At 40.7% G+C, this 17,741-nt stretch overlaps 1 protein-coding gene across 4 annotated transcripts in view; it reads right to left on the bottom strand.

The window, feature by feature from the left end:
* The window catches only part of MIPOL1 (mirror-image polydactyly 1), a 359,424-nt gene that overhangs the window by 31,743 nt on the left and 309,940 nt on the right, over nt 1-17,741 (bottom strand). For 3 of the 4 annotated variants that reach the window (XM_019488729.2, XM_019488733.2, XM_014611343.3), the window contains one exon: nt 9,637-9,867. The exons of the other annotated variant lie outside the window; for it this stretch is intronic. In XM_019488729.2, the coding sequence (XP_019344274.1) occupies nt 9,637-9,867 (231 nt within the window). The remainder of the gene's footprint in view (nt 1-9,636; nt 9,868-17,741) is intronic. 4 annotated transcript variants of the gene reach the window in all.

Raw genomic sequence — 17,741 nt, 5'->3', positions numbered from 1 at the left:
ATGCAAATGAGATGTCAGTGTAATTGGGATTCCCTCAGGGTTTAATATAATGGTGATGTGTGCAATCCATTTTAAACACCCAAATATTACCTGTTAGTACTGTTTATAGCTTTTATTAGATCACATGTGGCCTCCTTTGCACAAATCATGGTGTAAATTCTTCACAAGCTTTGATCCTTAATCCCCCAGTTTCCACACCCACTGTCAAAAATCCAGTGATTCTTCAGTATCCTTTATTGACACCATTGTTAAAATCCCAGTTGACAGCAATTTCTCCATGCTGCGTGCTATAATTTTTTTTCTTTCAGACTTTCTCCCGTAACTATCCAAGCCACAAAGACCTAAGGAACACTGCATCATCTGTGCCACACACTGCACAGATGGATGGCAGGCAGTGTAGTGGGGAAGTTTCTGCCTTAGTGGGAACAAGGGTCCAGGCTAGAACCCAGGGCAGCAACCATTTAATTCAGCCACATATCCTTCATTCAGCTACATTCAGCTTGTTCTTATCTTCTTGACCCCACGTATCTCCCTCTCTTTGCTGCCTAGGGTGTCAGCTTCAAAAGGAGCACTGGAGAGGGGTCTGAATAATGCCTGATCTATGGTCAACATTGGAACATTTTGGTTAGACCACTGTACTGGTCAGACAGACACAGGTTCAAAACCCCATCCTAGGCAAGCAGAAGGAGCTAGAACGTGGTTCTCTAGCCTCCTAGAAGAGTGCCCTAATGATTCAGCTATCAGAGTTAAAGCATGGAAGATCCTCCCTTGTCTGGATGCTAACACCCACTAGTTGTGAATTATGGAATGCTGAATTACAATATTACATGAATGTTATCACCCTAAATCAGTTTTCACAGGGCTAGATTCAATGGGGTGTTGAACACCATCAACTCTTGTCTATAATAAGGACACCTGTCCTTGCTCAGGTATCTTTTGAGTAAACACTAGAACATCTGTTTTACTATAAACTATGGAGCAGATCTTTAGATGAAATAAATTACTGTAACTCAACCCCAGTCAGGTCAATAGAGCCTTGTAGATTTGCACCATCTAAATATCACACTCTATATTGTTATCCTTTAATATTACTACTGGTAAAAATTTAAACTGAAATGGTGTTATAATGTATCTCATTATGATCAAACCAACTTTTGATATTATGGGTCAGATTCTCTTCAGGCACAAAATGGTGAAACACCATTAAATCTATGGAACCACATCCACTTATAGCAGTAGTAAATTGGGTTCTCTGTTCCCTAGCATAGTTTTATAATCAAGCAAAAGAAAAACATGTTGAAATTTAATAACAGAATTTGTATACAAATATGAACATCTCAATAATAGAACAGAACCAAACTAGGTCTAGATATTTTGAAAGCTCAAAACTAACCACATTTATTCCTAAAATTTAAAATATAACCAAATTAATTCTCTAACCTTAGGTAATTTCTCCAAAACATTTTTTTCACTCTGTGAATGTACAACCAGTTTCTTTTGTGCAGTGCTTCTGCCTGAAATCTTTAATTAACTAGACTCATTCTTATCTTTGAAGAATGACTTTAGGCATATGTGCTATAACATGTGTCACCTACATATATTTAGGTCTATTTTTAATAAGGAAGATAAACTATTTAATAGCATATACATGGAACAAAAAGAATCATTCACGTAATTCTGAAAGCTAGTTTTTCATCTGTTTCTTGATTAACAGAAGTTGTGCTCTATAGAATATAATCTGTACATTAAAGATATCATGTTTACAGTTAAAAAACTGAAAAGACTTTAGACCTATATATAAAAGATACTCGTTTTATCCTTTTCTGAGACACTGACCTGTATCCTCATTTAAAAATGAACACCGCATCTTTATGTTATTAAATCTTTGTTTTGATCTATTAGTATTCACCAAAGTGCCATTTTATAAAACCCCACACTGAATAGGCAAGGCTGGAGGTAACCATCTGCAGCTTTAGAGTCTGCGTTTGAATTGATGAAAAGAGCTTTGTGTTTTCATTGCCAAGTTTGATTCTTCCAGTCATTAGGCATTCCCCTCAGATCGCATCAATGAAGCTGACTCTCTTACACCCATGTGTTAAATTCTCTTCTCCTCGTGGTTTCCTTTGCCAGCTATACTCCAGAAAGACTACTGGGTCTTAGGCACATTCTTCTCACAGCTGTGTTAAAAAAGAGCATCAGAGCGTCTTCCCAAAACCCATATGTGTATCTGGTCAGTCCCCTGTCTGAGGGTCACCTCACATTGTGGTGTGATTATTCAAAGATTCATTCTTGTTCTTGAACTGCACTGCTCAGATCATTCTGGGAAAGATTAGACCCCTCCAGTAGGCACTGGAGAACGTTTTGGTCATTGATGTGAAATGCACACAACTCCTGTACTCAGAGGGCAGATTAGTTTTACTTTCAGAGGAATAGGAGCCTAACATTTAATAAATGTTCAGTCCTCCTTTCTCTTTATTTTCATTTTCTTTTCACATGTCAAACGCCAGTATAAAATGAAAAGAAAAATGTTTACTTGTGGATGTAGTAAACATTTAGTAGATATATTTATCATGCATAGCAACAAAAAAAAACTTAAAGTGAATAATAACACATCTGAAAGCACAAAGCATTCATACCAGAAGTATAACAGACTAATCCAGGGCTCCCCAGAAATGGATATGTTCTATTAGCAGTGAAATCTATGCTGTCAAAGAGGGGGAAGATATTCTTATTCTATTCTATACTAATAAAATCACTAAAAATTAGGCAGATCAATTCTATTACAAATTAAATACATCTTCTACAGGATACAGAAATTTCACTTGCTGAAATCACCTAATTACATATGATGCAGTTTAATTTTGTCTTTTACTTCTTCCAATAAAATACTTCATGCAAAAACAGTATAGATTTTTTTAAAAGACTGTACCTTTAATAAATCATACAGAATAAAGAAACCAAAAGACATTATTATATTGCTTCAGTATTTATTTTGAATACTAACTTAGCAAATCATATATACTATATCATATTTCATGGCTTTTTTTACATGTGAAGTACTGTTTCATTGGCATACATGTCACTGAGGCATATATAGGAATATCTTCTATACATATATACAAATGTGTGTATATATGCATGTAAATAAATGTGTGTGTGTGTACATACATATTTATGCATGTGTGCACATGTAAATATAGATAGATATATAGGCAGCCAGGCAGGCACACATATATTTACATGCGCACACAAAGTCAGACCTTAGTGATCTATTCAGTGTCATTGTATTTAAAAAACCCTAAGGGGTGAAACTGTCACTAAATTCACATCATCCTCAATCCGCAGAGAATGAAGAGTTCACTGGGAAAATCCATCATAAACGTATCTGTCTTTATTGATAACTGATTAACATTGATATGGTATTATATTAAGAGCTATTCCTCCTCCCACTGAAATCATAAACCATTGCTCATCCCCAGAGATTCTACCAGGGAGGTCAGCTTTAAAATACCTAGTTTCATCTGATTCCTGCTGGCAGAGACACTAATTAATTCACAGAATCTTCCAGCCACCTTCTCCAGGTCAGCCCCCATTTCCCTTCTGGGCTTGCACCAGCTGGCTCTAACTCCCTTCATCACTACAAACTTGCAGGGGGGTTGTGCCTTGGTGCCAGCACTCCTGGTGAACGTTATGCCACTGGCCCATATTCTTTGTTTATAAAAAAATAAAATATACACAACAATCACAAATTGAGAATTATAGCTGTTCTCTGCAGTATAATGATAACATGATATAATCATTCAATAGATCATAATGCTCTACAGAGTAAATATGTATTGTGCTTTGCATGCATATACACAACAGATATATGTGTGCACACACACACACACACACACACACACTTAGCATATGTATTTGCTTTATAAACAAAAATGATGCCTTACTTCAGAAGGCAAATATTTACCTAGGTGATATTTTTAAAGCATAGTAGAAAAATTCTATGATATTCATGGAAATAATTCAGAAGAGCTGTGTGGCCATATTCTGACTTGCAATATCTTTAATGGCAGTGTAACTCCAAATGGCAACTCATATATTGCAATATATTAAAAAAAGTGAGACTTTCATTCTGCTTAGGAATAAACAGAAATTTACTATATCCAAGTTCACTGTGAGCAGATTCCACTGTATTCACCTTCTGGCTCACAGCTGTTGCTTCATGGGGGGTTAAATCCTGAAATTTTTTAGATGTTTTGTATTCATATGCCAAAGGCAAGACACTATTCTTAGTGAGATACTAAATTTAGCAACAGTTACTTACAAAGTGACTTACTATATATACAGATTGATAAAATCGAAAGAAGTACCTTTGATGGGCAAATTAAATCTATACTGTTTTCTGAATGGTTGATGTGGTGCACATTGTAAATGTAAAAAGAAAAATTAAAATCTTAATTTCTGTAGTACTGCCAAAGGATCAGTCTTCTAAGACATGAAAGTTAGTAAATGAGTCCAAGAAAGAAATCATTGCTTATTTAACTTGGATTAGTTTTTTCTAAAGATGATCCTAGGTAACTTAAATATATTATTCTTAGCAAAGCTCATAATTATTTTCCTTTTGTTGTTTCTTTCTTACTGTAACTACATTCTTAATGTATCTTACTAAATAATATAGAAATAATTACTTTAAAAAGTGCTAGAAAATCCTTCCTTTACATGTTAGGATTAATTTTTGTTTTCCATTTTTAGGTCATGGAGAAGAGAAGTTAAGCAGCTAGACAATTCATGTTTGGGCTATGAAGCTTAGGTTCATATTTTAAATCAAAATAAGTATCTCCCTGGAATAATTATAAGACAGCACAGTTAACAAGCTTTGAAACTGTCAGTTCCCTTTTGAAATGTAGAACATCCTATATCTTCAAAAAACCCCAAAGCTAACAAACTAGTTCCTGCCTAATTGCCAAACACTGATTTGTATGAAGCAGTTGAGGTTACAAAGAAATCGTGAATTCTCAGCCTGGTTTCCCTGCTGATGAGTAAGAACTGTCTGTGTAGTTCTCCCAGAGGTGTCAGTGGAATCTCTATAGTGTCACACAAGGGTTCTTAGCTCAAAGTAAACACACTTTCCACAAACTCAGCTGCTTAATCTGTTTGCAGGTTGAATTATAAGATGGGGGGTGGGTGACTCTGGGTGCTGGGAAGATGCACTGAGCATTTCCACAGTTTCTTGATAAAAAGGGCATGCTATTGTCATCAAAAGACCTCACCCAACTGTGTAATTTTACTACAGGCTCAAAGAACTGATTTTAACAATAATTAAATCTAACCTGGCCAAAATTTTCCCAAGTAGTTAAGCACGTTAAATTGCATAAATTCTTTTCATTATTACAGTGCATTGGCAAAACTGTCATTCAGGTTATTTCTGCACTTTTATTATAACCACCTTGGTTTCAGGGGATTAAAATATGACTGAAAATTTTCCTCTGGGACAAATCTCAGTCTATAAATTCACAGTCCACAAATAGCAAGTATTTTTTACTAAAATTAAAAACAGTAACATAATCGCTTTCCAGTTAGAACATTACAGGGTACATTTTTCTCTTATGTTGTTTTTAATATTTGCGTAAGTTGAATACACTGTGAATCGGAAATCTTAATTTATCAGGCTAAAATACTTATAATTATATAAGTATGTACTTTATACATAAAGTCCTCAGAAATGGTCCATGAAGCCTTCACAATCTATACAGCATCAAGCACACTTTGGACAATCACAAATAAATAATAACAGACAACTTATATGAATTTGTCAAAAAAATGATATTAGGAAGTGACTCCAGAATAGATGCTGTAACTGCTTCTCATAAGTTTATTTTTAAGTAAACATGGCTAATATTCTGAGTATTTCTTACATATACATAAGTATTTAGATCACAGAACTTAAGGATTCTCAAGTAACCCCTGTGGTTTCTGAAGTGATGCCCTATTATACTTTTTTCTACTTATTAAATGTATGTTTGAATTAATTTTAATTATGTACTGGTCCCTGCAATGTTTATGGGCTAGTTTCTAGCTGCAATGTGAACTATGCTGGGCTAGGGTGTTGTTGCAGTTGTGATAGTCCAGGGAATATGTGAGAAACAAGGCGACCGGGGGGGGGGGAGGAGTGGCAGGGGGCGGTTGGTGATATTTTTCACTGGACCAATAGGTTCTTTCCCAGACCTGAGGAAAGGTACTTTGTGCCTGAAAACTTGCCTAGCATCTCTCCCAACTAGACAGTTGGTTCATTCAAAAATATAATCTAAACCCTGCTTATTTCTTGCATGTGAGTTATGGCACATGCTTGGAAATATATAAAGATATGGGACAAATGATGGGAACTTTCTGTCTGAATTCAGAAGCCACTGCCTTATGTGGAGGCCATCTGGGATCTCCATGTATCATGAATGTGTAAAGCAGGGCCAGTGAGTGAAAAGGCATGGTTTGCACCTTGGCTCATGACAACAATTTTATGCACATCCTGGGTTGGGGCCAGGCACTTGTGTCTGTTGTCCTGGAGGACTGGGTTCCTGAAACTCCAGGAGTGATCCCATGACAAAAACAATGTTTGTTTGTAGCTTTAGTGTTCAGTGTTTAGTAGTTCTTTTTAACATGAGGTCTTACATTAGAAGGTATTTTCATTTACCTAGTTTGATCCAAAGTCTGCTGAAGTCAATGGGAGTCTTCCTATTGATTTCAACAGAATTTGTATCAAATCTATAAATATATGGCCCAAAACATCCCAGGCATACAAAACTAACACAGTTGTACATTATTAATATCGTTGTACATAACATAAATGAAATTGCATTGCCATAATATTTCCATGTATGCAAAGGGCACTGAAAACCATTTCAAACTAAAAGAAATTAGTTTAAGAACACTTTTCATACCTTGGATAGACATAAAAACACTTAATCTATGATGCTATGAGAAAGCTTATCATGCATCCTATAATTCTTATATAATAAAGGGCTGAGTCCATCTATCTGTCTGTCCATAACACTCTTGGAGCACTCTGATTGGTTAGTGAAACAACCAATCAGCCTGCGGAGCACTTCCGTGACTGCAGAGACAGAGGGGATGGAGTGGGGAGGTGAGGCCATCGGTGTTGGTCTCGCCCCCCCACTCTGTCCTTGCAGTCATGGTGGCACTCAGCCGCCTCTGAGGAGCAGGGCTGGGGGGGGGGTGAGGCCCACAGTGCTGGAGGTGGTGGCATGGCGTGCTGGAATAGGGGGACAGAGGGGACGGCAGGGCAAGCTTCCCTCCCCACCTCTGCTCCTGGGAGGCGGTGGTGGCACGGGGTGCTGGGTGGCGGTGCTCCATTTCCCCCTCCCCACCACCATCATTCTTGATGGACAATTGGCTAGTTTCATTATAATGCTGTTGAAAACATTAACATTTAGAAACCTTTGACAGAAGTGGCCACAGAACTCAGAGTTTTACCTTTGATGACTCCTTTTCCAAAATGAGCCATAAGTGAGCATGTCTACATGAGACACTAAATATGCAGCAGACTAATTCTGCTGCACATTAGTATGTCATGGCAAAAGCTGTGCTAATGTTCAGTAGAATTAGCTTACTGCGCATTAGCATCACAAAAAACTTCACCAGCACTACTACGCAGTAGTGCCGGTTACAGTGCATTCAGTTAGTATCTGTTATTGCAGGTTACTAAACTGAATGCGCAGTAACCATGGTGCCTTAATGAATGCGTAGATGTGCCCAGTTAGTACTGAATCAAAGCTAATAGTATCAGGAGAATCCCATTCAGCTCAACATGCCTTAATTTAAAACAATGTAATCAGAAAAGTGACTGGCTTTGTGAGCTTCCAAGTATGGTCTCCTCCTGACTTCCCCATTTGCTAAATGTACAAATGTGACAATATTGCCCCTCATATCACTGTACATTCTGTCTGGATTCTGAAAATCAGTCTGGGTTAACCTCTTTCTACCTTATTCATCACCACCTAAATGATACTTCACTGATCTTAGTTAATAATTCTGTGAACGATGCACAAGGCTGGATGAAATCCAGTTCATTTTCCCAGAACCATGTTGGCTGTACCAAACAAAAAGAACAAGCAGTAGAAAAACCTGATTTATCATTGAAGCAAGTGGAAGCAACTCAATATATAACAAGAAACTGAGCTATAGAATAAGAGCTTACTACTCTTACTACTACAATTTTAAACAGCCATTTTTTTACCTCAACTGTACTTTAAACTGTAGTCAAAATATTGAAAGAAATGATATTTCATAGGGCTGTGTGAAATAGCACCATTTGGTTTCGACTTCTGTTTCACCATTTTGAAGAGACAGTGTTTCATTTTGCTTTTTTGAAGGGCTATTCCATTTTGTTTCATCGAAACTATTTCACTGTTTTGGCCCCTGGATCTCCATGTGGGATGACAGCAGGCTGTCGCTGCCGGCTGGGGCCAGCGCCAGCACTGGTTTCTTCCCAGCACTTGGCACAGGCTGCCTTGGGCAAACTTGGGTGCTGGTGCTGGCACTGGCCCCAGCTAGCAGCAGCAGTATGCTGTCATCCTCATGCTTCGCATCTGGTGAGTGCAGAGCTTTTAAAAAAGCTCTGCACTCACCGGCTCTGGCAGCAGCAACTGGGGCCTCCAGACACTTGTGGCAGAGCCCCCCCGTGCAGTGCGGGGCAGTGGGGATTGCCCCCCTTTCCCCTGCCTGGCACCCATGTGGCAGCTGCACCATTGCGTGGGTGCAGCATGGCTCAGCAGGGCACCGTGCACTGTCCCAGAGCTGGGGCAGATCCACCTGTCAGCTGGAGCTCCCGGTTTGATTCTCCAGCTCTCTGATCGTTCCTCCATCTCTTCCCAGGGGATGAGGCCCTTGGATCTACATGTGGGGTTTCAGCAGACTACTGCTGCTGGCTGGGGAAATAGCCCAGAGCCACCACCATCCCCAGCTGGCAGCAGCAGCCTGCTGTGATCCCACATCAGCCAGGAAGAGCTGGGGAAAGACTGGGGAGCTGGGGAATTGAACCAGGAACTAGGAGAATGTTCTGGGACCTAAACATTCTCCCAGCCTCTGGTTCAATTCCCCAGTCCCTGGTTTGATCCCCCAGGTCCAGCAGGCTGGAGCCAGCAGCAGCACCACAGTCTTCCTGGCACAGGCTGCACCAAGCAGCTGCTGCTGGCTCCAGCCTGCAGCAACAGCTTGCTGAAACCTGCTTGGGGGCCCATGCCCCCTGGGAAGAGCTGGGGAAAAGATCAGAAAGCTAGGGAAAGTGATCAGAGACCTGGTGAATCAAATCGGGAGCTAGATGTCAATAGCAAACCAGTCCTTCCCTCCCCTCTTTCCCCTCCCTCTCCTTAGTTTCTGGTTAGTTGCAAGCAAACCCAGCTTCGAAACTTGAAATGTTTCAAAACTTTCAAAACATTTCAAGTGCCCCTGTTTTGTTTCCAAGCTGTTTTGAAGCCTTTCACTTCATTTCAATTTCGCCATTTCGAGCTCAAAACACATCAAAACAGCTTTGAAATGAAACATCCATTGAAATTTCGCACAGCCCTAATATTTCATTTGGCATATACATGCCATTTTTCTAGAAGTAAAGACAACTTGACTTACTTTTGAATTTTTTTGTCGGCCTCTTCTGAAGCTTCTAAAGCTCCCTGAAGTTTCAATTCCATGTCTTTTCGGTCTGTTATGGCTTTCTGCAGTTTGGTTGCTAACTCTTGATTTTGGCGATAAGTAGTGGACACAATATCCTCCCTGCTTTTCAGTGCGTCTTCATATGTACTAAGGGTACAGTTAAACTGATCCTTCAGGCTTACTTCTTGGGATAAAGATTTGTGTAAGCTGGTAAAATAAAGATACGCATATTATTAACTCACAATATAAGCTCCAAAGTTGAATGGTAAGAATATCACACTTAGGTTAATATATTTACAATTATTATACATGGATCAGTATGAGGCAGATCTTTATTATATACCTAAACTGGAAGACCTGGAAAAACAGAGAAAGATGTAAGTGGACTGGTGGTACATATGATGAATGAAGAAATTGTATATAAATGTAAAGTTGAGCTGACAAATCTCTCTATTATTAACTCCAAGGAATGTAGAAATTAAAAACAATCATTTTTAAAATGTTCTTTTCTTAAGCGTATAACTTGCAAAGAAAACAAAAAGAATGCAGAAGGCATTCTCAGATTAAGAAAAAAAAGGAATACATCTAAAAATTAAATCTTTGTAGATGAAATTTGTGTTCAATTCAAGTTCAGTTTTACGATATGTTCCATGGAAAAAGTTGCATATATGATTTACTGAGTGTGGATTCACTAATATAACAAGTATATCAGACTTTATTTCACATGGGAAAACCATGGCTATATATTCTCTCTTTCTGTCTCCAGACCCTTCCCTCCCCCATCACTGTTTCTCTGGCCATCCCTTCTGTCCCTCCTCAAACCTAATGAGAATAGTGCTGGAATCTGCACTGAGATCCTGTTTGGGAAGGCACTATACACATGGACAGTCGAAGTACATCATGTCCATGTCCTCACCACCCATCCTGACAAGACCTCAAGGCAGCACCTAGTGGAAATGACATCAGAAGAAGCCTGTCCAGCCTGATGCACCCTGTACAAACCGCCCATCACCAAGAGAATTGGTGATTTTCAGTAGCAACTGCTGCATGGGGCTCTGGCCATGGGCACCTCTGTCTGCCACTTAGACCCAGCAGCTTTGGCAGCTTTCCCTTTCTGCAAAGAGGTAGTAGAGGAGACCCTGTCTTCCTGGACTGTCCCCAGCTCCAGCCACTCTTTGCTGCCCTTGACATACTAGACTTGGACTTCTCCAAAACTGTGTGTACTTTCTTTATCCTATACCAACAAGCCAAAGGGAGCATGATCTACCTAGTTAGTTTTTCACTACGCCAGGCCAACATGGTCACCCTGAAAAGCTGCCGAAACTAGCTTGCAAGGGCTAGCTCTGAAGAAACCCTCCAACTCTTCCACTTCTTTGTCTGGGCACAGATCACTAAAGAACTAAATATGTGTAGTGTGGCTAAGCCAAAAACAAAGAGAAATGTGTAACACCAAGACCTGAGTGATTATGTAGGATGGTACATAAGTTAAAAAAGGGAAAATCTGAATGACTATCAGGAAAAAACTTCCTATGAGTAAGTTTTATTAGGGTGTGGAACAAATTCCAAGAAAACATCAAAGTTAGTAAGAAAGCTGTTTTTATTAATAAATGTCCTGTGAGGGACAGTCTCGCACTGACAGGCTAATGGATTAGTTAGTACATCTTTTCCATTTCTAACCATCATCCTTCTATGATTCACCTGAGTGCGAACTGACTCCAACAGTAGAAGAAAGCTGGGAACTGATTTACTACAAAGTTGGCAGTAACAGGTGCAGGCTGTTAATAGCACAGCTGAGGTTACTTCAGGACTAGTTCATGAATACTAGAAGCTGTTAGTAAACCGATTACTTAAATTTCTTCATCTGAGTGATGATCATGAAAATATCAAACATTATTTACAAAGTCCTTTCCAAGTCTCATATTTGAAATGCAGACCAAATAGAATACTCCAGCCAAACCCTGCATCCAGGGTTTTGGCATGCAGAAACACGTTTGTTTTTTCTTTTAAGATATTTCTTTTAAGATATTGAAGACGTCACTACCCCACCAAGATATATAAGGATATCACATAATAATTAAAATATAATGTACATGCAGAAGTAAACTGTAGATGGATGAATAGAAATCTAAAAGTTAAAGGTCAGAATGTTCATATGTCATTACCCCTACTGCTTGAGGTTGTTTGAAAATGGTGTGAAGCACTTATTCAGTAAAATAAAGACATTTTGAAAATGCACATAGTCTATAAAGGGACATGAAAAATCCACAGAGGAGAGGCATTAAAAATTAAACAATTTTAGAAGTTGTATATAAAATGTATTGACAGCAGTTTCACTATTGATGGTCAACTCTTGTGTGCCACTAAGAAAAGCAAATAAGGTCTGGAAGCCATGCTCTGACCTGAGAACTGAGGATGATTTTGCTTATTGGAATCCATTTTTTAAGTACCTGGCCCAAGGTTTTTTAAAAATGGGACATTTAAGTTAAACTCTTGTGTAAATCTTTAGGCGAATGGCCTGATTTCCAGCTGTCCTGAACATTCAACTATTCCCATTTCCTGAGAGCTGCTGGTTTTCTTCAGGATTTCTGCAAAATCAGTTCATTTATTTCAGGGGCGGGCAATTATTTCAGGCAGAGGGCCACTTACTGAGTTTTAGCAAGTCATCAAGGGCCACATGACAGGCAGCCAGGAGCAGATAAATATTAATTTTCTAAATTTTTTAGGGGCCTCATGGGCCAGATAGAATGGCCTGGTGGGCTGCATCTGGCCCATGGGCTGCATTTTGCCCACCCCTGATTAGATGCCTGAAAGACTGACTTTGGGTGTCTAATAATTAGGCTCTTTTTGAAAACTGTGGTCCTGAGCAATATGTGTGCAATGTAGTTACACGTTTCCCTCATGTTGATTTCATTTCATTAGTATATAAAGTGATTCTAACATATACTAAATGCTGTAAACTAATCTGAAATCATTACATATAAGGTTAGTATTATATATAAAGGTAAGTTATCTTACTTATATTAACTTTTTTTTCAAAAGATTATAAAACACAAATTGAAGTTTACATGTGATTTAGTAAAATGTCTTCCTTAGGACCATGGCACTTGCTCAGCCCCTTCCAACAGTTATTTATTTGTTAATAAAACTATTTATTTCTTTAGCATTTTAAAATAAAATGCATCAAGGACCAGCCCTTTCTGATGGCATAGACTCAAGGTATATGGATGGCTCAGGCCTGAAGAATGCTCTGTTTGAATTATTTCCAAATTTTTTCAGGGCGATGAAAATTCAAATTTTCTGCCTCTTGGATTGCTCTGCCACTGTAAACTTATAGCTTCCCTTGTTGATCTTAGATGCAATAGCTTCATTTAATTTCATTCACATGAATTATGTCCAGCCTGGAAGGGAGTGAATGTCAAAAGTAGCAGGATGCTACCTACGCACTGTGTGACCACATATATAAGTGACCTCAATGTTACAACAGCTTCAAGGCTGCTATAAATTATAACTAGCTACAACAGTCCACAAGAGGCTCTCACATTAACTGGAGATCATTCGCTTGGTCATGTCACCTCCCTACTTCTGATGTTTATTTGTTTGTATATTACCTAAGATATTGATACAGACCTTACCTATGATCAGGACCCTTTTGTGCTGTGATACAAGCAAAATATCAAGGCTAGGGACAGACATTCATAAAGCTGCGCCTGAATGGATTCAATCTTTGCAGGTTAGTCTAACCTGGATAGGCAGAACTGGTTTGTAACCTTACAGACATCCCTTCTGGACTGAAGAAATGCAGGCACATGCCTGCTGTGTCTTAGGCTAGAAACCGGGGGAGAGGGAGCTAAAGCAGCCCTCCCTTCCCTTCTACAATGCTGAGCTGAGGGAGGCATGGCCAGGCCCTGGGGGGACCTGTGATTAGGGAGGGGTCCTCCCTTACTGCTCCTGACCAGCCCAAAAGGGAGTTGATAACAGAGCATTTAGCTCCCTATCAAGAAAACAAAAGCCTCTCTCATTAGTTCAAGCTCTTCTTAAAGAACTTTTTCCAAGGAAAGACATTACCAGCTGACCTGTTGATTAGCTCCAGAAGCCCTAAGCGGACACTGTCCTGTCTGCCTTACAATGACACCTCTCAGCATTACCTAGCATATCACATCCTGGCTACAGTCTGTGCTGTGGGAGAGGGGAGGGGGGAATCCCTGCTTGAGCAGGGAGTAGTGGTGGAGGGGCATGGGGAAGCCAGGCAGATGCTGCTGTGCCTGCCATCTCTGCCAGAGCTCAAGCCAGGGAGCAGAGGGGAGGGGCCAGCCCAGCTTTCTGCAGCAGAGAGCCCCACCAAGGGCTGGGAGACTCTGGTTTAAGTTAAACCAGGAAGAAGCCTGGGACACACATTGCATAAATCATTTTGACTCAAATCAGTTAAGTCTGACACTACATTCAACCAGGTTTATCTCAAACCAGTTTCAGCCATTTTTAAACTGGTTTATGTGCACTGAATATCTGTTCCGTTACAGGTTTACAGGTTTAAACCAATTTCTGATCACTTAAACTGGTTTATGTGTAATGTCTGTCCCTAGCCAAAGTAATAACAACTAGAGGAAACCCCATTTGCCTTTGGATCCTTCTGCATTGCTGTATCATGGCCAACTACCAATCTTCCATTCCTTAGCAAGATCAGAGGCTGTGATGGCGGCGTGTCGCCATCACGGGCACAGGCTAAGGGCAGGAAGGGTTGCAGGGCGGATACAACCCCGAGACAGAGCCCCGGGTGGGGGTACTTACCTCCCAGAGAGACAGCGGCGTCAGAGCCGAGACCACGGCAGCAGCTGCAGCCTCAATTACAGCTGCACGAGCCGGCATTACGCCGGTTATTTAAGCAGCTGTTCCCGGTGAGGGAAACAGCTGAGCCAATCACAGCGGCCGCTGCGGCCACTGTGGGAGAGTTTAAAAGCCCTGGCATCACCCGCGGGCAGGGGGAGCGAGAGAGAGAAGGAGAAGGCGGGCAGCACGACCGGCGTGCTGCAGCTCCCCCATTGGAAAGTCACCAGCAAGGCTGCAACGGATCCACACTGCAGCGGAGGCAAGGTTTGGAGCCCCTGACGGAGGCAGGAGGAGGCTCGAAGCCTCTATCAGAGGCAGGGGGCAGGAAGCTCCTTGTCGTACCCCAGGTAGGGAGTGGAGAAGCTCCAGGATCCCTCTCGGGAGGAGGGAATCAGGGGGAGCACCGAGGCTCCCTGCACGGAGGAGCAGGTACCCTAAGGGAAATAGGGGCAGAGATAGGTGGAGCTCTCCCTAGGAATCGCTGGGTACCTGACATCAGTACGGGAAGTCTGCCCGCCCAGGCGGAATATTATTTCTAGAGGAAAAGGGGAGGAAGAAGGACTGCCAGAGCTAGTGGAGGAGCCAGCGAGAGTAGAAGACAGGCTGGCCCAGTGATATCGCTAGGCCTGGGTACACATAGTTGGAGGAAAACCAACCCCAGGCCTGCAGTGCACCGTAGGCCACCATACCACCAGTACATGATCGGTTGAGAATGGACGGGGTGTAGGGGTGGCGAAGCCCCGTGGAACAACAGAAGCGTCAACCGTGAGTACACCCGCACCGGGGAACCCCTCAACTAAAAAGCTCCACTGAAACCCTCTCACAGATCAATCATAACAGCAAAGTTGTGGCAGGCGGGATGAGGGGAGGGGCTACCTAGATGACGGGTGGTACTGGACTCAAGACGTCCGTCATCACAGAGGCCAATTTAAAACTCCTTTAACCTCTTTGTGTACAGTTTCTCTATCTTTAAAATGCAAACAATTCTACTGACTGCCTTTGTAGAGTGCTTCAAAATCTACTCATGAAAAGCATGATACAATAGCTATCTTCTATTATTACCATAACCAATCATATTATTATTATTATTTTAGTTAACATCCTAGCCCCAGCCCAACTGCAATCCAGGCCTGGCAATGGAACTGAAACCACATCAGTGGCACTGACAGATGGATTTCCTCATATCAATGCAAAGAGTAAAAAACATTCATTCTCATCTTCCTGGACTTCTTTATACCATTTAATACTGACAATCATTACATTTGCCATGTCTCTCATTTTCTCACTATAAAGACAAATGTGCTAAATGTGGCAAATGTGCTAAAATAGTTTAAGTATTCCTTGAGGAATGCACCCAAAAACAGTGATGGGAAACTGTACCTACTTTGTTAGACCTCACATGTGTGCAGTCCAACAGAATCAAGTCTCTCCAGTTCTACTCAACATCTATATGCTATCCCTAGGTGACCTGATCAGACAATATGGATGCATGCAAATGCCAGCAATATGGATGTGACAGAGCTCTTCACCACATATAACCATACTGATAGGAAGGCCAACTATTTTTACAAGATTAGTTCACAGATGAAGCACAGCTAAATGAAGATGAACCTGTGTAGGACAGAGGTGATTCTGATGGTCGGAGGAAAGCATTCTGAAGACTTTTCAGTGATAATGCAATTTTTATGGTTGAAAGCACTTTTCACAATTCATCAATTTAATCTGTAACTCGAAGATGCTCCTGGATTTTTCAGTGACACTAAGTTCTGGCATTGCAGCCTCTACAAGTTAATGCTTCCTATACTATTTAGTTGGTTAGAAGACTCTCCCATTTTGGCAGATGATTACTGGGTTTCAGTTTTCCCATACTACCTGTACCGTTCAGCTGGACTGCAGTATAACCTGGTCATGAAAACATCAACACTAAGGAAACTTCAACTCAGTGTGAAACATTGCAGTGTTCACCTCAGCAACACTGGCTGTCATGAGCACATCAAACCTGCCTACTGCCCCTTAAATGGCTTACAAAAAATAGTAAATCAGGTTCAAGGTCTAGATGCTTATTGTGAAGTTGCATGTTGGTCTAGGCCCATTCTAAAAGACTGAGTAAAGTTTTGAGATGAAGACAGAGACTGACAACTACATTCCTCTTGCACAAAGGTGTCAAACTCACCTGGCTCTGTGTCCGATCTAAACTGTGGAGCTTCTTGCAGGCTAGATCCAGAGGTGTGGCAGCAGTGGTAGGATAAGTGGGGGTGGCATAGTAGTTCATGCAGGCATTGGTCAGCCCCTGCTGCCAACATGTATTCCCAACAGAGCTCTGTATCCTAGATTCTGGAAGTAGGATTTGCCATCCCTATTTGTCATGCCCCCAAATTCCCAGCCCCTAGGAATCCTGCAAGCCAGAGAACATGTCTCCATAGGTCAGATCCAGTCTGTGGGACATATGTTTGACACCCCTGATCTAGTACAATGAAACTTTCAATAGTAAGGGTAAAGTATGACTGCTCTTAAGGTTGACCTGTCTTGACAGCCAAGCCAAGACTGTGAAATGTGTTTGTCCATGCACTAAAGACCACTGCAAGCTTCTCCATCTTGTGCTGTAAATGCAAGATGTATTTGACCTTACCTTCTTTAACATAAGTGTATAGCAACATATGTGCATATATTATAAAAATCCAAAAGACACTTCACTGTATATACTTTTGCTTAGTGGGAGAGAGAACTAATATATGACAGATGCTGATCATACTGAAGGTAGTCAGATGCTACAGTGAGGAATGCTATATAGAAGCCTACATAGAACAGAACAAGACTATCTGGATTTTCTGCTTTAAGTTTGAATTTCTCTCAGTACATATGTGTGTTAGCAATACCTTTTCAGAGATTCTCCAAAGATATGTCCATATAATTTGCACTGCACATCCATTCAACTGCCTAATGGTTCTTTGATATCATAAATATGGATTTTGTATTTTCAAGTTTGTGCAACTGCAATTAACTGTCACTGCCCTTTGCATTACTTATTATATAACTACATATTACTGGAGTGTTTCAGATGTGCTCATTAGACCCGATTCTTCATACATTTATAACAAATAAAGTATGGAACTTTGCATAGGCCCTTCCAAAGCATGTCCATGAAAAGGGTATTCACACAGCATGTCTCTGAAACATTGCTTTTCCATCTTACCTTTCATATTGTAGTAGAGTCGGAGTCATGATGATCCAGGGAATATACAAGATGCATGAGTTTT

This window comes from Alligator mississippiensis, chromosome 2, assembly GCF_030867095.1.
Source record: "Alligator mississippiensis isolate rAllMis1 chromosome 2, rAllMis1, whole genome shotgun sequence".
NCBI lineage: Eukaryota > Metazoa > Chordata > Crocodylia > Alligatoridae > Alligator > Alligator mississippiensis.
The sequence above is the reverse complement of the archived record's forward strand: the minus strand, read 5'-3'. Positions and strand labels throughout refer to the sequence as shown.